The 20,616-nt window shown below is 46.6% G+C and overlaps 2 protein-coding genes across 4 annotated transcripts in view; one reads left to right on the plus strand and one right to left on the minus strand.

Moving 5' to 3' along the window:
* Positions 1-247: 247 nt before the first annotated feature.
* On the minus strand, positions 248-17,940 carry LAMTOR2 (late endosomal/lysosomal adaptor, MAPK and MTOR activator 2). The gene is made up of 4 exons (XM_085896576.1): positions 17,729-17,940; positions 17,466-17,628; positions 10,834-10,923; positions 248-427 (listed from the first exon to the last, which is right to left on the minus strand). Exons 1-4 carry the CDS (start codon positions 17,797-17,799, stop codon positions 371-373), a joined length of 381 nt encoding a protein of 126 aa, XP_085752702.1. The 5' UTR covers positions 17,800-17,940; the 3' UTR covers positions 248-370.
* A 555-nt stretch (positions 17,941-18,495) lies between these two features.
* The window catches only part of VPS45 (vacuolar protein sorting 45 homolog), a 36,910-nt gene continuing 34,789 nt past the window's right edge, over positions 18,496-20,616 (plus strand). The window contains exon 1 of one of the 3 annotated variants that reach the window (XM_085896568.1): positions 18,496-18,714. In XM_085896568.1, coding sequence (XP_085752694.1) covers positions 18,622-18,714 — 93 coding nt within the window. In that variant the 5' untranslated portion in view covers positions 18,496-18,621. Of the gene's footprint in view, positions 18,728-18,812; positions 18,834-20,616 lie in introns of those variants that run through there. The other 2 variants (XM_085896570.1, XM_085896569.1) reach the window with 2 other exon arrangements.

Below are 20,616 nucleotides of genomic sequence, written 5' to 3' on the forward strand. Positions count from 1 at the left end.
CTATACTATATTGGGGGACGGGGACTTAAAGCTGTTGGGGAGGTTATCCCACAGGGGGAGGCTTAAAGCTGTTGGGGAGGCTGTACTATATTGGGAAACGGGGGTGGGGGTAAGGGAGCTTAAAGCTGTTGGAGAGGCTATCCTATAGTTTCAGGGGTGGCTTCCTGATAGGCCCTATAGGGGGAGGTTTAAAAATACATTGCAAAGGACAAAACCATGATATTTTTTAAAATAAAAAGGCATGAAATGGTGTAATTAATCGTTTATTTCAAACCCTGACATAGTTCATTGTGAGAGGGATGTAAGAGAATACAAGAATGGGCATGGAAGAGCAAGTTATGTTTATGATAAACACGATATGCGAGCCTCGTTAGGAAGAGGCAATTTTCGTCAAGGGTTCCTCCAAGTATGCAGCCAGCGCTTCAGTCTGGAAAACAGTAGGAGAGGAACAAAAGGAAGAGGAAGAAAAAAACCTTCGTTGATGAGATGCATATATCATTTTACAAATGAAATGATCATTGCAGGTATGATAAGAAGTGTCCACTTTTGAAATCCACATTGTCAAAGATGGATGATGTGAATCATAGAATCCATCGTGATTTTATAAGGGAGGGGAGGGGGCAACCAGAATTTATAGGAAGGGGAAACAGGTGTGGTGTAACCAAATATTTTTATAATGTGGGTTTGGGACAGGGTCACAACCAGAATGCGTCACAACCAGAAATCTTATAAAGGGGAAAGTGGAGGGTGAAAACAAGATTTCTCTAATAGGGAAAAATGGGTGCAACCAGAACTGAAATAAGGGGAAGGGGGATACAACCATAACTTGTATAGTGGAGGAGGGGGTGCAACCATATTTTTAAGGGGGAACAGGGGGACACAACCAAATATTTTCACAAGGGCCACAACCTGAATTTTTACAAGGGGGTGGGATGGGTGTGCACAATTTTTATGAAGGCTGCATACACAACGCTGCACAAGATATTTCATTCAAATCCCAATTTGTTTCCAGAGGGAGTGGGTATTTACAAGTCTCCAGAGTTGTAAGAACTGTTGAGTCGAAACTGATACTTGGGTTTTTAAAAACTCTGCTTCACACTCCCAAACTCGAGTAAAACAGTGTAGTTATGCACAGATTATTTAAATAAAATAGATTGTGAGCCACTCGTAACCTTCATTATTTAGACATCAATGCTCATGAAAATTTTCAACGACAAAGTCAAATATTGAGTTTAGTTGGGTTGGGAAGTGATTCCGTTGAGTTGGCTTGGGTTGGGAGGCAGTTGGCTGTGGAAATATGGTGGGGACAAATCGCAGACAGAGCAGGGGGGGGGGGGCGAGACCAGCGAGGAGATTGTAGAAGACAGAAAGACCACCGACCTGCCTGTGGTGAGAGAGTGAAAGGCCCAAAGACGAAGCCTCATCGCGAGAGATGCCAATGATCTGAAATGCCTTGGATTCCACAGCGTGAAGCCGAGAAGGTGAGAGGCAGAAGCACCAGCCCAGAGGGGAGAGCAGTACTCCATCAGGTTGCGGACGAAAGCTTTGTATGTGGTCAGGAGCTCAGGTGGGCCAAGGAAGGACTTTGCACGATGGAGGATTCCCAGCCGGCAACTGGCTTTGGAGGCGAGGTTGGAATTGTGGCTTTCACAGGAAAGATCATGGCAGATAGTGATACCTAGAAGCTTGAAAGAGAGAAAGGACTTCTTCCAGAGGATTGTTGAGAAAGTAGGTCGGGGGGGGGGGGGGTTCCAAACGGTCCTTTCGGGGAAACAAAGTGAGAGTGTGAGATTTGTCAGGATTGAAAGACATGTTTGACGTGTTGAACCATTTTGTGATTTAACCCAGATCTGCAGTGAGCGAAGAAGCTTTTCAAATGTCTCACACTCTCAATCAGCACACTGCTCAAAATCTCGATCACGCTCTCCCTTTCCTCTCATCACATCTCCTCTTCCCACCCCCTCAAATCCAGTTCCTTCCCCCACCCGCTCTCACTTCTACCAGACCACTACCAAGTCTCACCTCCCCCTCTCCCCATCCTCCCTCCTCCTCCATGACCATGCCTGGTCTCATTGTCCCCCCCTCCCTCTCAATTCAAACTTCACTATATTCCCCCACCCCCCCACAAGCTTCCGCCTCACCCTTCTCAGAAGCTCCCGCACACCTTTCTCCCTTAATTCTCCCCTCTCAACCAAATGTCCCCCCTCACCCCATCCACTTCAAATCTCCCTCCCCACTCCCCCTTAAAGCTCTCCCCCACTCTTCCCACTGCTCAATTCTCATCACACCTCCCCCTCTTCCCACCCCCTCAATTTTTGTTCCTCCCCTCACCTGCTCCAATCTCCACAATAACTCTACTCAGTCTCATCCTTCCCCTCTCCCCACCCCTCCCTTCTCCCCCCCTTCTCTCATCATCTCCCTTCTCCCTCAGAGCTACCCTCTCACCATCCATCTATCTATCCATCCATTGGGACCAGACTCTGTGCAGAGCATTGGTGCTGCCGAAGCAGTCTCCTTGGCTATTGGGCCCAATCCTGGACGGGTTGCCACTCCGACACAAGATACCAGCAAGCTGATACTCATTTTGCTGACCTCGGAAGGATGACGGGCAGAGTCAACCCCACCTGGTATTAACTCAACAGCTGAGGGGGATTTGAACTCAGGATCCTCCTCTCACCCCTCCAGCGCAAATCAACTGCCTCCTCCCTCTTCAAAGCAAACCATCTTTCTCAAAAGCTCCCACCACACCCTTCTCCCTCAATTCTCCCCCCTCTCCCCTCCCTTTCAAATCTCACCCCTCGCTACCCCTTCTCATCTACAAAGCTGCTTCCTTTTCCCAACCTTTCTCTTCCAGCTCATTCCTCCACCTCCTCCAATCTCCCACTTCCCTTTGCCCCCTTTCTTGTTGCTCACCACTGCTACTCATCCCTTCGCCACCTAGCCCTTTGTCCCCCCCCCCCGCAACATCCAACCCGCTCCCCCTAACTCTTCTCCAATCTGTCAACAACTCTCACTACCTCTACCTCCTCTCCCTCACACTACCCTCCCCTCCCCTGCACCTGCTCTCATCCCCCCATGGCCTGATGACGAAATGGGATAAATTTGTGCATGAGATTTGATATATGTGCATCCTCCACTCTCTCTTCCTTAATAGTATGGACCTCAAACATCCGGGGCCTTCGCTCTAACCTGACTGATCTTTCCATACAGGTTGCCACTGACAAAGCAGACATAATCTGCTCAACAGAAACTTTCCTCCTTCAAGACATCTCTAACTCCTTAGTTTCTCTCCCTGGTGACTACCTCCTCCAGTATGATAGACCTGAGCCTCGTCCTGGTGGCGGAGTTGCTCTCTTTATCAAAAACTCTATTCCTCACTCTACATGCACTGCCCTCACTCCTCCACACCCCCAGGAATACCGCTGGCTACGGTTTCCCTCCACTCCCACCTCATGTTTATCTGTGTGTTGTACCATCCACCAAACAGTGATGACTCCATTTACATCTTGCTGACCAAAATCAAAGACCAACTTCTATCTTCTCATCCAAACTCTCTCTTCCTCGTATGCAGTGACTTCAGTTGCCTTCATGCCAGTTGGCGAGGTGTAAGTACCTCTCTCACCTGTCATGGCACTTCAGCAAAGGACTTCTGTGACTCATTCTGTCAACTTCCCGACCCGGTTCTCAACCAACAGTACTCCATCTCTTCTGGATTTCATTTTGACCAATTTCCCAGAAAATGTCTGCTGTTCTGCTCCAATCGGTTCATCTGACCACGTGCTTGTGAAAGCGGTCATCTCTGGCTGTAATTATAGAACCACCTCAGCGCTGACAAGTCTGGCACTTAACGCAGGCCGACTGGCAGTGTCTTCAAGCAGCCATCAAAATTCTCGACTGGTCTCGCATTTCTACTTTCACCAACACCAACTCATCCTGGGAATTCTTTCAAAGATACTTGCTCTCTCTCATGCACAGATTTATCCCATCGCGTCATCAGTTGTCCTACCTTTCCTCCCGCCCATGGTACCCTGAATCATGTGGCGAGGCAGTTGTCCTGAAACAACTTGCCTTCGCCTCGCTGAAGGCAATTTCAGTTCCTTCCACAAAGCTTGGAATAAGTGTGTGTCTGTCCTGAGGAGAGCCATGAAACAACAACTTTCTCTTCTCAAGTCTAAACTCTCAAACCTGTCTCCCTCCTCCAAATCCTGGTGGTGTCTAGGCAAGTCTGTTTCTGGTGTATGTTCTCCCTCCATCCCCTCCCTTACCTCAAATGGCTGCACAGCTGAAACTACACGTGAAAAGGCTGAATGCCTAAACTCTGCTTCTAAATCGTGTGTCTCAAACCCATCGCTTTCTGTACCCACCTTACCCAGTAGCACCCAGCTGTTCCTCGACTCATGTCCTTTTCTCCTGACAAGGTGGAGAGCTTGCTGTCAAACCTTGACTCAGATTCTGCAACCGGTCCAGACGGCATCAGCCCACATGTCCTCAAAACCTGCTCTGCTGCTCTTGCTCACCCTCGCTCTGTTCTATTCACCCTCTCATTTGCTCTAGGTCATCTGCCATCTGCTTGGAAATCAGCAAACATTACTGCTCTGCATAAAAAAGGTGCAAAAACAGATCCCTGCAACGACAGACCAACCATTCTTCTCCCAATCATCAGCAAGGTTCTGAAATCCATCATCGCTTCAGACATGAAATCCTTCCTCTTCTCCAATGGCCTGATTTTTAATCATCAATTTGGATTCAGACCAGGTCACTCTACCGTGGCTATGCTGCTTCTGCTCTCCCAACAATGGATGGAGATCCTCATTGCCAAACAGGAGATCAGAGCCATCTCCCGAGTCATATTGCAAGCTTTTGATACGGTCTAGCATCCCGCACTGCTGACCAAACTCGAGGAACACATAGTAAACATGAAGGTGAGAAAATAAACAGTTAAAACATGACATATAACAACCGGAAACTTAACTTTGAGAAAGTCGGCAGAGACCCCTGAGAGAAGCTGCCGTCGCCCAAAGCCCGGAAACGGAAGTCATTTGACTTCACTTCTCTTTTTCCCCGCCTTTGGAATAAACTCCCACACTCTTTTGAATCACATTCTTCCCTCCAGGCCTTCAAAACAGCTGTTCACCACCACCTCATCTTCCCCCATCCAAAACCTTGATCTTTTCTACCCCCGTTAATCCACCCCAAACTCACCTCCTGCAAACTCCCTGCTTTCCTTCCTGAAAGTCCCTGTGGTGTCCATCTTGTTTAGCTCATGTACCTCTCCCCATCCCTCTCCCTTCCACAGATTGTCCTATTGTCTTTGTATCCCACCATTTTGTGCTTCCCTCTCCCGCCCTCTTGTAAACTGCCTTGTTATATGTTTCTGTGTTAGCTGTTACACGAGCCTCGACCTGGTTTTCCAAAAAATAAAACTAAAACTATGACATTTGGGAGAATGACAAAAGAGCAGGGAGATTTAAAAAGAGAGCTTGAGAGGATAAGGATCACTAAGGCCTAAGTCACATTTGCTCTACGGCGAGGATACGGTGGCCGTATGCCCTCTGAATTGACAGAAACGTGCGGCGGCCACAGAGTTTCTGCGGTGGCCTAAGGGTGGCCCTACGCTGTTTGGCTATCTTTTACAGGCCGTAGGGGTCGCCGTGGAATTATAACTTTTTTTCATTTCTACGTTCGCCGTAGCAATTCGACAAGCCGAAAAAAAAAAAAACTGGTTTAAAAAATAAAAAAATTAACCCACTCGTTACCGTCCGACTGGCTGCACGTTCGCCTTAGGGCCCCCCTGCGGTCGCCTTGCGGGCACCTTAAGGCTTCCTTGCGTCTGCCTTGAAAATTCTATGGCCGCCGCAGGGCCCCCTTAAGGTCACTGTGCGACATCAAATCAAAGACCGTACAGCAACCCCACGTTTTCGGTCTCCACAATTTGTAAATACGCCTTGCGGCTCCCCGAAAAATAAAAACATGTGACTGCTACATTGTGTGACCGTGGAAATACTGCGGCCGCCGTATAATTGCTAGTGGCCGTAGATTTTGGAGACCCCACGGCCACCGTGGCAAATGTGATTTCGGCCTAAGGAAGCATCATTAGAATGGCTAAGAGGAGGTCAAAGTAGTTGGGCTGGAGAAAACCAAGGACTCTGCATGAAGCCTAGTTATGAAAATGAAGGGTTTTAGCCAATCGGACAAATGCAGATTTTGTGGGGAAGAAGCAGAAATTACCAGTCATCTCCTCTCAGGATGTAAAAAACTCATGTCGGAACATCTGGACACAGAAAAACATGACGGTGTCTGCCGAGTAAATGCACTGGCATCTGTGTAACCTGGCATCTGTAAACAATTCAACATCCCGGCCCCAGTACAATCATGGAAACATAAACCAAATCCTATCCTTGAAAATGAACATGTAATGCTCACGTATGACAAGATGATCCTGTCATGTGTGGACATTACAAACAAAGCATTGTGTCCGCACATGGTGCTCAAACACAAAAAGGAAAAGTCAGCATTGTTGATCGAGGTTTCAGTTCCCAATGACGAGACGAAATGAGACAAATATGGCCTTTGAGTGGACCGGTGTACGGGAGAAATCGTTGCAGATATCCCAACGTTTCCATGAGACAACCGGGGCCGAAGGCTCCAGTTTAACCATGGCTCATGGAACGAATCGAGGTGAAGGTATTTATGTCGGGGAAGGTTTTTTTAACACCAAAGAGATGGGATTATTTTGGAAGAGGAGGCCATCTCGTAACCTTCCTGTTCAAGCAGGGAATATCTGCTCTGGATCAAGGTGAGTAAGGATCATTTTACCCTTCTCCTATGTGGCAATGCAGCAGGTGACTTTGTCATGCTCCCGATGATCCAACAGCCATCAAAAGTTCCACATCCGCATCTTTCTAACTTCCTCCCTCTCCCCTCCAAGAGCATCATCATCTCTGAGCTAAATCTTGCGTTTTCTATTTTTGGCAAAATACAGTACGAACAGTATGTAATGTGTTTACTGTAACCCATGTTGCTGTTTTGGAATAAATTAAAAAAGGTAAAACTCGTGTTTTGTATAATTACCCCTGACACCGAAGGTGAAGGTGGTTATGTTTTCACCCCTTTCTGTCTGTCTGTTTGTTTGTGTGAAGGATATCTCAAAAAGTTGTGGACGGATTCAGATGAAACTTGGTGGACATGTTGGGTGTGTGGCAAGGACGGATTATAATTTGATTTTGGTGAAGATCCGAACCTGGATCTGGATACGAGAATTATTTAATTTCCAAAGTGATTCTTCACCATTGTGAGGGCCAAAAACGATATATAGCATGATATTTCAAAAATGTACTGGGCCCGATATGTTCTTGTGGATCAGGCATTGTGTGGCGGAGGTATGCGCTCGATACCGAGTGCCGTTCCAGTTTATACTATATTTATTTTATTTTCATGTTTATTTCAATGTTAACAAGAATATATAAGTGTGTGTATATATATATATATATATATATATATATATATATATATATATATATATATATATATATATATATATATTGTTACGGTTGTGGAAATTCGCATTACACCATAAAGGGCCCTCAGGTGAGATATCTCCATAGGTACATGTGTAGTTAGCCCAAACCCGTTGTATAGAGGGAATTTATGTGATCCATCCGGGCTGTGACGCTTTGAGTTAGCCATTTTTCTGTTCTATCTTTTATTTCAAACAAACAGCATCTCAACAACCACGCCATCCCCACCACAGCGCCAACCACACTACAACGATGCCACCTCCACTACCTACGCTACCACATCATCGCTTCTACAACCATTCGCAAACACCACCACCTTCGCCTTTACCTTCACAACTTCATCCCACATCATCGCTTCTACGGCCATTCCCAAACACCACCAGTCAACACCAAACGTCGTGTTCCCGGAGCCGTTCGGCCATGGAGGCCGAACGCGTCGATCCGCGGATCAGGAATGCTTCACGCCCACTTCGCCTCCGTCCAATGGGCAAGCGCGAGGGGGCTTGGCCCGCCTCCAGGCGCGTGTAGGTGAATTCCATCCATGTCCGTCTATGCAAATTTTAGGATCAGGGGAGGTTCACGCCCATTTTTGCCCGACCAATGGCTGACCGGGGGGGGGGCGTTGTGGCCCCGCCTCCAATCGCGTTCTGATCCGGGAATTTGCATATCGGCGCCTCCTGAGAGCTATAAAGAGACGAGCGCAAGGCGACTCGCGAGGAGAGTGTGGAACTGGTGGAGCTAAGCGTGAGTTGGAGCGTTGAGCGTTGGAGAGCGTCGTCGAGAGTTGAGTCGGAAGAGGTGGAGTGTGCGCGGTGGAGCTGCAGGCGGCAGGTCGGGGCAAGGAAGCTCGGGTCCGAGGCAAGGAGGACGGCGGTCGGCGACGAGGTTGCGGTGTGGGGGATCGCTCATCTCGTCGTGGGACCCAAGCCAGCCAGCCACTCCCCTCCCCCAGGGCATCAATAATTTCCCCTTCCCCCACGCTGAGATAGTGCAAAGGGGGCCCCGTTCCTCCCCCACCCCAAACGTGGTGACAACGAGCACACCAGGGGCACGGAGTCGGGGCACAGCGGCGTGGACATTTTGCGGCTTGCCCGCCAACGCGTCAGGAGGACGCGGGTAAGACCTCCCCGGTCTCGCGGACCTGGCCGCTCCTCTAGGTCCCGCGCACATTTGGCCTATGGGCCTGTCTGCCTCCTTGTCTGTGAGGGTGGCTTCCTTCTTTTGCTTTTGTGTAAATGTGTGTTGGCGCCGTCTGTGAAGTAAAACTGTGTAAGTGTTGCCGTGTGTACGCGTTAGGTCGGTGTGAACTGTTTTCTTCTTGCCTTTGCTTTTTGTGTATGGCTGTATATACGTGCTTTCCGTGTCGTGTAATAAAATGCTTGCATGTTGAACTGTGCCCGTTTCGCTTCGTCTTTTCTCCATTTGAATCTCCATCTTGCATCACGTAAGGGGTTCGTAATGGGTGCAACATCCCGGTAATTAATCGGAACCGTCAAGGCCGACGATAACACCGCTCGGTTATCACTGTAGCACGGAACGGACCGCTTAAGCGGTTCGCGTCCGGAGTCGGCCTGTGGCGTGGTACGATCGCCCGGTCGACCATTCGCGCAGGTACTTAGGTAGATCGAATTTGGCGAGCAACCCTATCCTGCGCGGCTGGGCAATTGGCACGATCGTGGTGAGGTTAAACCCCCACCCGTGACTAGCTCCGGCGTTGTTCTGAGAGGGTCACGACTGAATTGTCCGTCCGGTGGGCGACGTGCCGTGATTCGAGTTACGTGGCCGTTCGCATGCCGGCGGGCGCGAATTCGCAACAATATATACGATTGACACCTCCTATGCTCCTCTCACCAAAGTAGCGGCATAAAGCAACCCAAGAAGACTTACGCAAGGTAAGTGCTAAATGCTGTTTCGAACCCTTCCCAGAGTTCCTCAACAACTATAAATACGTACACACATAGTGCACACACGACAATCCCAATGCTGTACACAACAGTGTAGTGTATAGCATTACAGCATTGGTGTACACTACAGTGTACAGCATTGGGATTGTCGTGTGTGTACTATGTGTGAACGTCTTTATAGTTGTTGAGGAACTCTGCGAAGGGTTTGAAACAGCAAAGCACTTATCTTGTGTAGACCTTCTTGGGTTGCTTTATGCAGCTTCTTCGGCTGTAGGAGTGTGGGAGGTATCAATTTTACACACACACACACACACACACACACACACACACACACACACACACACACACACACACACACACACACACACACACACGTTTATTTCAATTGTAATGTATATTTCTGGCTGCCGTCGATCTTCCTCTATTTTCTCGAAGTCCACGAACCGAACCGCCCTTTTCGCATTGCTTTCCACGATCGCGGTTTTAACTATCGCCAGGATTTTCCAGGAACCGAATCCCCACGATATTGGAGGGTTTACTGTGTGCCTATTAATCCTCAGCAATGTGATTGCACAATCCCTCGGCGACGACTTCACCACTCCAGATTCCCCACGGCCTGTTCGATAACTTGATAGATTTCTCGATTCCGGGTTCGCCGCGCGGCTCACCCAAAAGCCCATTTGCCTTCCCAACCCACAAATTATTCACGCAGTCTGTCCAAGACACAAAGGCCTGATCTCCCTCTGTGTAGCAAATCCACTCCACACCTGCACCCTCCTTGTCCCGACAAGTAATCTCGGCCCGACATTTTGGTGAGTACCCCTGTAACTGTTCATTTAATTATCTATTTGTACATTTAATGTGTTCTTTATTGATTTGTTTCATATCTGTCTCAAATATACAGTTAAGTGAGGTTACAGTTATGTTACAGTGACAGAAAATGTGCCCTGGGATCGCATAACCCGATTATAACACGACTTCGATGGGATTATCTTGCTTGCTTAACGTCATTTCACTCAACATTGCATTTTCTAGGAACTGATCCATGATGTTGGGGAAACTTGTTTCAAAATGTTTCAATGAATGTTTCAAAATGTTTCAATGAATGTTTCAAAATGTTTCAAAAAAAAAAAATGAAATGTTTCAAATCAACAGTTATACAATTTATTTCAGAACATTTCACACTTCACAAATACTTTTTTCCCATTTATACAATTCAATGTCTTCTATCAAAGACAAGTCCATTCTGAGTATAAATTGAGGCCCGGACTTTAGCGGGTAAAAAGTGTCGAGTTATATGCCAAAAAATATGGTGCACACAATTCATAATAATGAAAAGTGATCCCCTAATGATGAAAATTATTTGTAGAGGAGAATTGCATGTTCGGGATTTAAGAGCTCAATATGTTCACCTTTGCTTTGAGGAGTCCAAACCCTACTGTTTCCTTTGCGTAGATACAAAGAAGCAAGTTGGCCACACGCGTGATTGCAACATTTCCCTCCTGCATGACAATCAGGTGGGAGAGAAAATATAAACTTATGGCTGCAGCATATGGACAAAGCGAATACAAGTCATGACAAATCACAGGCAACACTTTTATAACAAATAATAATATACATCCGAACACAAAGTAAGCTTCCCAAACATCATTACATACCACAACCTCATAGCAACAAAGGAGTGTGTGTGTGTGTGTGTGTGTGTGTGTGTGTGTGTGTGTGTGTGTGTGTGTGTGTGTGTGTGTGTGTGTGTGTGTGTGTGTGTGTGTGTGTGTGTGTGTGTGTGTGTGTCATTTGTAGTTATCTCCATTTGTGGGTTTCAGAAGGTGGAACAGAGTCCTCCCAGGTATGGAAGTATCCACCTCCGTGTCGGTAAGGGTGGTCATGATTCATGGACCAATTTGTGAAGTTTTGTTGTTCTCAAAGTTTTCTTCCTCGAGCTTGTTTCAGGATCGTCACGGAGCCCTGAACAGACTCCAACTGTACATTGTATTAATATTCCCAGGGATGGTTTTTAATAAGTCAGTGAGGTTCTTCTTCATCATTCCCGTAGCTACCAGTGATATCCAACTATCACTGGTACAATTTTGGTGCTTTTCAGCTTCCAGGATCTTTTCACTTCATTTTTGAAATCTTGGTATTTGGTCATTTTCTTGATTCACGCATCGTTTAGGCCAAAATCGCTGGGAACTGAAACCTCCATAAGCAACGCCATATTTTCACCCTCGCCGAAGGAGAAGGTATTGCCTTTGGGTCCGTTTGTTTGTTCACACAGAACTTACGTGTTTTTCTCCACAACCGCTTGTCAAATTGAGACAAAGTTTTCACCGTTGGTGCGACTACTCATGTAGAATGTTTAAACCAATTATGACATCATAGCCATGTTGGAAAAACTTTAGACCTCTGCATCTCTGAAACTGCACCAAGGAAAAATTTTGAAACTTGGCACACGGCAAGTACTCCTCATGGGGAATAAGTGTGATTTTTTAAATGACATAATAAGTGCCGTCGTTATGATGTCATAATTGCGTATGTAGAATGCTACATCCGATCAGTATGAACATTTTTGAGGGTCATCTAGGGATAAAATGGTCCACAAAAAAATTAACATTTTGATGACGTCATCCGTCACGTGATTTGGCAGCGATATGGTTCTAAAACCAAAAACCTTCAAAAATCTTCTTCTTTGAAATGGCTAAACAGATCGAGTTGAAACTTTACATATACGAAGTCCGTCTAAAAAGTAACGGGACTGAGCCTGCTGTGTGCTCCACTTACACAACTTGAATGAACGGGTTGTGTCACAGTCTTTCGCAATATATATATATATATATATATATATATATATATATATATATATATATATATATATATATATATATATATATATATATATATATATATATATATATATATATATATATATATGATTGGTGATGATTGACTGCGCTCATTGTGTGATTTTTTACAGGTCGTGCTTTACACGTTGTCTAGTCCGAGTCGTCATGCTATGAGATGTGAACAGAGAGCCAATCTGAAGTTTCTTGCCAAGCTTGGCAAAACACCTTCCGAATCCTTCGCAATGCTGCAGCAAGTCTGCGGGGAAGAAACGATGTCATGTACACGTGCATTTAAATGGCACAAGAGGTTCAAAGAGGGACAGTAGGAGGTTGAAGACGATCCACGGTCTGGAAGACCTTCAACGAGCAGAACGGCGGACAACATCGAGCGTGTGAAGCAGATGGTGCACGCAGGTCGTCGACTCATGGTGCGACTGATTGCTGAGGAACTTACATCAACAAGGACACAGTCTGTAGCATCGTCACTGAAAATGTCGAAATGCGCAAGGTGTGCGCAAAGATGGTCCCCAAGCTGTTGTCCGAGGATCAGAAACAGCAAAGAGTCACTGTCTGTCAAGACATTATTGAGTGCCCAGAGGACGATCCAGACCTGCTCGGGAGAGTCATTACTGGCGATGAATCGTGGATATTCGAATACGATCCCGAGACCAAACGGCAGAGTCGTCATGTGAAAAGTCCGGCATTACCAAGACCAAAGAAAGCAAGGATGTCGAAGTAGAAGGTGAAGGTGATGGTGATGCTCATTGCATTTTTTTGACATCAAGGGCATTGTCCACTTCGGGTTTCTTTTAAGACGGACCTCATATGACTGTCTATCCATGAGGAACGAAAGGTTTACACATGTCATAGGTCACATGGTTTGGCAGCCATCTTGGATTTACCCAAAAACATATAAAAATCTTCTCCTGGACAGATTGAGGGAAAACTTCACACAAATGTTCCCCAAAGCATGCGTGTACAAAAGTTGTTTAGGAATAACTGATGTCACATGGTTTTTCAGCCATAGTGGATTTAAGGAAAATATTAAATGTTTTCTCTGGAACCCCTTAATCATTCGACATGAAACTTCACATGTACGATCTCGTGGTGATGGGGAATACATGTTTTAAAATTCAACTTGATTGGACACATGGTATGGAAGCCTGAATTATTTAATTTTTGATGTGGGTTTTTTTTAAAATACTTTTTTATTGTTGAATAAACCTCACTTGGCTGTGCCTGGATGGGTTTGTGGGTAGAATAGTAGCAGCTGAAATGTGAATCCTATCCAGGTTCCTCCTGATGACTTAATCTTTGCTTTTTGCTTGTTCGGGTTCCTTCTGATGACCCCAATGCAGGACTGTACCTATTTGGTCTTCCATTTGATTTGAATTGAATTTATTTTAATCCCATTCTAAATTAAATTTAATAATGCACAATAATAAAAGAAGTCATGGGTCAGGGTCAGGTGTCCGATCAAAGCGGGACGTCTTGGTACCCGGTCATCACTACCAGCAGTTATAAAGTGGCAGTTGTAGTTATGTCTGATTAATTACATTAACACACCAGTACACAAACACCGCACAAAATACACCACACAGAACGACACAAAACCACACAAAAGTCCTGGCGAGGGTCTGCAATCTCCGATTTCTCTTTTTCTTGTCGTTTTTGCACCTGAGTACTATATCCGGTCACAATGCTTTGTTTTCGGTGTTCAGGCTCAATGGGATCATCAGGTTGTATGTGAGCGTGACTTCCTTGTTCTCAATTATCGCGTTTGGTTCATGCTTCCATGAGTTTTCGGGGACTGGAATATTGAAGTTTTTGCAGATGTTCAAAAGTTCAACGGCACATGGGAAGGATTACATGGACGTGCACCTGTTCAACGGCACATGTGAAGGTTTTTTTTTTTGTATACCTTGTCGAGGCTCGGATGAGAGCTAACACACAATGCACAGCAAGGGGGCATGAGACAAGAGGGGTGGAAGAGGGAAGAACAAAACAGTGCGGAACAGAGACATTAGGAGATCTGTGGAAGGGAGAGGGATGGGGGTGGGGAATACAAGATGGACACTACAGGGACTTTCAGGAAGGAAATCAAGGAATTTGAAGGAGGTGGGTTTGGGATGGATTAACAGGGGTAGAAAATATCCAGGTTTTGGTTGGGGAAAGATAAGAGTTGGTGGTGAAATGCTGTTTTGAAGGCCTGGAGGGAAGAATGGGATTGAAGAGAGTGGGGGAGTTTATTCCAAAGGTGGGAAAAAAGAGGAATGAAAGAGTGAAGGTGAGCAGTGATTCGTGATTTTGGTAATTTTACCAGAAGGGGGTTGTTGGTGGACCTTGAGCGCCCTGCAGAAATATGGTGGGGATATATCACAGACAGAGCGGGGGGCGAGTGGGGGGGGGAGACCGGAGAGGAGACAGTAGAAGACAGAATGACCACCGACCTGCCTGCGGTGAGAGAGTGAGAGGCCCAAAGACTCAGCCTCATTGCGGGAGATGCTAATGATCCGAAATGCCTTGGTTTCCACAGCGTGAAGCCGAGAAAGGTGAGAGGCAGGAGCACCAGCCCAGAGGGGAGAGCAGTACTCCATAAAGCTGCGGACGAAAACTTTGTAAGTGGTCGGTGGGCTGAGGAAGGACTTTGCATGACGGAGGATTCCCAGTCGGTGAATGGCTTTGGAAGCCAGATTTGAAATGTGGCTTTCCCAGGAAAGATCATGGTAGGAAGTGAGACCCAGAAGCTTGAATGAAAGGACTTCTTCCAGAGGATTGTTGAGGAAGTGGATGGGATGGGGGGGGGGGGGTTCCAAACGGTCCTTTCGGAGAGACAAGGTTTACATGAACACTTTTGTGTTCAATGGTACAGTACTTGTGTTGATGGAGCCCTCTTTTATTCCTTCTTTGTTCTTTCTAAACCTTTTCTTTGTTATCTCCTCCTTTTTGATATTTTAGATCTTTGTAATCTGTTGGATTTCAAAGAAAAGGATTCCCTATCCATCGCTATCTTATCAAGGGCAGGATGGCCTCGAGATCCACACACTCATGTCTTGGCTCTTTAGTCTGGGTTTGAATCTCAGCCCGGCAACAAACTGTCAGTGCAATGTTTTACAGGCAGGGTGATTCGTGTGTGTGTGTGTGTGTGTGTGTGTGTGTGTGTGTGTGTGTGTGTGTGTGTGTGTGTGTGTGTGTGTGTGTGTGTGTGTGTGTGTGTGTGTGTGTGTGTGTGTGTGTGTGTGTGTGTGTGTGTGTGCCATCCCTCAAATGAACGTTAAGTAGGGTGCCCAGTATGCCGTCATTAGTTGGTGGATGTTAAAGATCCCATGGCACCGTTCACCAAGAGAGGCGCGTTATCACCGACATCCTGATCAAATTATAAATTCCTGTGCTGACTAACTGCTGGGAAGGCAACGGTAAACCACCCAGTGTCACCCTCGCCAAGCAGCCAATGGTCGACCTTCAAGCATTGCACACAATCAAGAAGTCAATCAATCTTCTCAAGCTCTTTCTCTTCTCTTCACTCACAATTGTTGCACTCGGAGCCAGAACCAGATAAAAATGGTTTTGTTCAACACCCACGACATGGTCGGTTTGTTACTCCAGGCTCATTGAGGGATGTATGGAGAACATTTCTCACCCTGATACCTGATGTACAGTTTCATTGTGGTAACAGCAACATTGAACAGACAATTCCACATGACGGGGGATGGCGGCCAAGGCAGGAAATCTGAAAAATCAATTTTTTATTTTTCTAGTCAACTCATATCGGCCAGATTCATTCGTAGCCATTACTAATTGTGTTAGCATGTTGCTCTGATTGGAGTTATTGTAACAACCAATTAATATTTGAATAGTTAACAATACACAAATTTACATTCAAAAACATCTCCGTTTACTTTATGTTGAAAACAATTTGACATCAATTCAGGCTTTTTCTCAAGATAACTTCGATCTTCGATGACGAGCACCATAAGCTTGTAATAAAATCTCACTTTGTTACAGTTTAACCCACATGACGTCACCTCACAACTACACAAACACGTACAAACGGAAACTTTGGCGCAGTTTCGCTTCACAACTCGGTACATGGCCAGTCAGTGTCCTCCAGCATGGCGGCACGGCACTGAAGGTCACATGACTCGGTACATGGCCGGTCAGTGTCCTCCAGCATGGTGGTGGTGGCACCGGTCACATGACTCGGTACATGGCTGGTCAGTGTCCTCCAGCATGGCGGCGCAGCACCAAAGGTCACATGACTCGGTACATGGCCGGTCAGTGTCCTCCAGCATGGCGGCGCAGCACCAAAGGTCACATGACTCGGTACATGGTCGTCAGTGTCCTCCAGCATGGTGGTGCGGCTCCGAAGGTTACATGACTCGGTACATGGCCGGTCAGTGGCCTCCAGCATGGTGGCGCAGCACCAAAGGTCACATGACTCGGTACATGGTCGTCAGTGTCCTCCAGCATGGTGGCGCGGCACCGGTCACATGACTCGGAACATGGCCGGTCAGTGGCCTCCAGCATGGTGGCGCGGCACCGGTCACATGTCTCGGAACATGGCCGGTCAGTGTCCTCCAGCATGGCGGCGCGGCACCGGTCACATGGCTCGGTACATGGCCGGTCAGTGTCCTCCAGCATGGCGGCGCGGCACCAAAGGTCACATGACTCGGTACATGGCCGGTCAGTGTCCTCCAGCATGGCGGCGCGGCACCGGTCACATGGCTCGGTACATGGCCGGTCAGTGTCCTCCAGCATGGGGGCGCGGCACCGGTCACATGGCTCGGTACATGGCCGGTCAGTGTCCTCCAGCATGGCGGCGCGGCACCGGTCACATGGCCGGTCAGTGTCCTCCAGCATGGCGGCGCGGCACCGGTCACATGGCTCGGTACATGGCCGGTCAGTGTCCTCCAGCATGGCGGCGCGGCACCGGTCACATGATTTGGTACATGGTCGATCAGTGTCCTCCAGCATGGCAGTGCGGCAACGGTCACATGACTCGGTACATGGTCTTTCAGTGTCCTCCAGCATGGCCGCGGCGACACCGAAAGTCACGTGACTCGGTCGTAAGGTCACGTGACTCGGTACATGGCCGGTCAGTGTCCTCCAGCATGACCGCGGCGGCACCGAAAGTCACGTAACTTGGTCGTCAGGTCACATGACCATAGAACGGGTGTGACACATCGTCATCGAGCGTACCGTACCATGCATTCAATGAGGAGGAGACGCAGGCGGTCCTCCTTGAAGGCAGCACGTCCACCGCGATCATATGCGGCCCACACGTTGCTCGCGATCGCCGCAGTCAAACGCGCGTCGGTGTCACCGTAACCAGAATACGCGAGCAGAGAACCCTCGCTGGTCATCAACCTGGCAGAGAGAAACCGCCCATGGACATGGTAAATCACACTCATCACACACGACACCGTCGGACTCGTCAGTAACGTCCACAAGGGATGAACAAACTCACAGAGTGCTCTGGACTCCCCCCGTGTTCGCCTGACTCAACACCTGCGTTAGAGCTTTAGGTCTCAGCATCATGTGTATCACTCATTACTCGCCGGTCATTGGCTCATGAAGCGCGCGCACCCGGAAGCGGAAACGAAACAGAGGCGTCACGTGCCCAAACCGGAAGTCACCAAGCCAGGTGACGTCACGTGCCCAACACCGAGCCAGGTGACGTCACGTGCCCAAACCGGAAGTCACCAAGCCAGGTGACGTCACATCCCAACACCTTTTACTAATATTAACATATTTCACTGTATTTGTGAGTATTTTATAAATGTGATGCGGAGTTATTCACCGAGACCGATTATTGTGTGTAAATCATTTCCCACAGTTCTCTGTCTCCTCCTCCAGTACAAAACCTTTCCATACTATCCCTGCTTTTTTTCTTCCTTTATATTGAAGGTATTTTTTGTTGAGTTTAGTTATATATGTGTATTTAAAAATGTAAATTTCGTTTAATTAACTTGTAACCACCGAAGTACCCTTGATAGTCATTTATCGGGCGTTGTATAAACCAACGTCGTTTGGTCGCTTTCTTTATAAGTAAATGTTCTGAACGATACAACGGGATGTTATGATTATATTTACTGTAATATAAACGTAAAAACCATCTAATTGGTTGGGTTGTTAAAGCGGATTAACGAAGTAACCAATTAGTCGTTCAATCTCTCCCTGCACACATTCCGTTTACTCTTCTTCTTCCTCTTTGCATCACAACGGTTCTTCTTCTTCATATTCTTCTTCTTCTTCTTCTTCTTCTTCTTCTTCTTCTTCTTCTCTTTTTCCATGTTTTTGCCGGACGTCAGTTCCCTTTCTCCTTCGTTCTGAGGTCCCATCCCTCTCCCTAACTCGACCATGAATGTCGTCGCCGCGGTCAAGGCTTACATCATCCGAATGGTTGAGGACGCTGGGCCGGGGATGAAAGTCTTGTTAATGGACAAGGAAACGGTACGAGTCACTGGTACGGTCGATGGTACAAGGTCCTTACCACCCTGATCCTTTACTTGTAACTAGTTTAACTTAAAACCTCCGCATGTGGCCTGGCGGTCCGATTGGTGTAAATGATGGTGAGAATGTGTTTAAAATGAGGAAGTTCTTCACATGAAACGTTCCTTCATGTTATTCCTACTTGATGAACTGTTTGTGTAACAGTGAGTGGTTCAGTGTCGGTGTCGATGTTGTCGTAAATCCACATGAGGATCAAGTTTAAATGTCACTTAACAGCTCGTTCGACTCGTCCGTTGATGAAGGGCTGTGTTGGTCGCCGTGTGTGTCCGTGTTTTGGTCTGTACACAGATCTACCTTAAAATAGATCGCTCGTTCTCAGATCTACCTTCATATAGATTATAGATCGTTCATTCTCAGATGTACCTTAGTCTAGATCGTTCATTCTCAGATCTACCACTATAGATCGTTCATTCACAGATCTACCTGGGTATAGATCGTTCATTCTCAGATCTACCTTAGTATAGATCGTTCATTCTCAGATCTTCCTTTGTATAGATGGCTCGTTCTCAGATCTACATATATATATATATATATATATATATATATATATATATATATATATATATATATATATTGTTGATTCACAGATCTACCTGAGTATAGATTGTTGATTCACAGATCTACCTGAGTATAGATTGTTGATTCACAGATCTACCTGAGTATAGATCGTTCATTCTCAGATCTACCTTAGTATAGATCGTTCATTCTCAGATCTACCTTAGTATAGATCGTTCATTCTCAGATCTACCTTAGTATAGATCGTTCATTCTCAGATCTACCTTTGTATAGATGGCTCGTTCTCAGATCTACACACATATATATATATATATATATATATATATATATATATATATATATATATATATATATATATATATAGCTCGTTCTCAGATCTACCCTTATATAGATCGTTCATTTTTAGATCTACTGATAGTTATATACTTTGTTGATGTTCTATCTTGTTGGTGTCATGTGAACCGATGAGCTTTTTTCAGTCGGCATACCCCTTGGTTTCAGCATGAGGCGTCATCTACCCCCTCTCATTGGTGACTCTCAGTCATTTGTACTGTATATACAGTACGAGTACGATACTATGTGTACAAACAAACAGGTTATCTTTCGCTGTCCTATCTTTAAGCAAAATGTATCTCATGGACCCATCGTTCAGAACCGATGGTCCACAGGTATGCACACTCACCTCTCAGCCGTTAAGCCTGGGTTTGAATCCCATTCCAGCTATAAGCTGTCATCCTGGTGTTCCACAGACAGGGCGATTCGTCAATGTTTGTGTCGTCCCTGGAATGGGCATTAAACTGGTTGTCCCATCTGCCTAATAACAGCCAGAGGCTTAATGGCAGAGCTGGGCTGTTCAGGGAGTTGAGGCGTAAAACTTTACGTGCACTAAGGGTGGTCAATGAGGTCTATGTACGAGGAATCTGTGAGGGGGTAGAGCATCACCTGTGGTCAAGTAATTCTCGTCCAACTTACAGGGGAATTCACGCATTGCGTCCATCCAAGCCCGTCCCTCGTGTACTGCAGTTAGAGCAGAGGGAGGTAGGCTCTTGACAGAGAAGTCCGAAGTGAAGGCCCGCTGGGCCGGTTATTTTAAGTGGCTGTACCAGGCTGATCCACCAGCTTTGGAGTTTGATGTTCGTGGTGTTACTCTCCCTGTTGCTGGCCCTCCAATCAACTGTGGTCCACCTTTGTTTGTGAAAACACAGGCTGCGGTGAACCGGTTGAAATGGGGTAAAGCTCCTGGGATCTGAGGCATCCATGCTGAACTTCTCAAGGCTGGTGGAAATGCTGCACTCGTGTCATTGCATGCAGTTCTTTGCTCTGCCT

This window comes from Eptatretus burgeri, chromosome 9 (assembly GCF_056783735.1).
Source record: "Eptatretus burgeri isolate ZD-2024b chromosome 9, Ebu_testis_v1, whole genome shotgun sequence".
NCBI lineage: Eukaryota > Metazoa > Chordata > Myxini > Myxiniformes > Myxinidae > Eptatretus > Eptatretus burgeri.

What these genes read in the sequence shown, in the direction of transcription:
- LAMTOR2 (XM_085896576.1), bottom strand. Translation starts at nt 17,799, where the DNA reads ATGATGCTGAGACCTAAAGCTCTAACGCAGGTGTTGAGTCAGGCGAAC. An exon ending in GGGGGAGTCCAGAGCACTCT is followed by an intron (nt 17,629 to 17,728) that starts GTGAGTTTGTTC and finishes TCTCTCTGCCAG; the next exon opens with GTTGATGACCAGCGAGGGTT. An exon ending in TTGGACTCCTCAAAGCAAAG is followed by an intron (nt 428 to 10,833) that starts GTGAACATATTG and finishes ACTGTTTTCCAG; the next exon opens with ACTGAAGCGCTGGCTGCATA.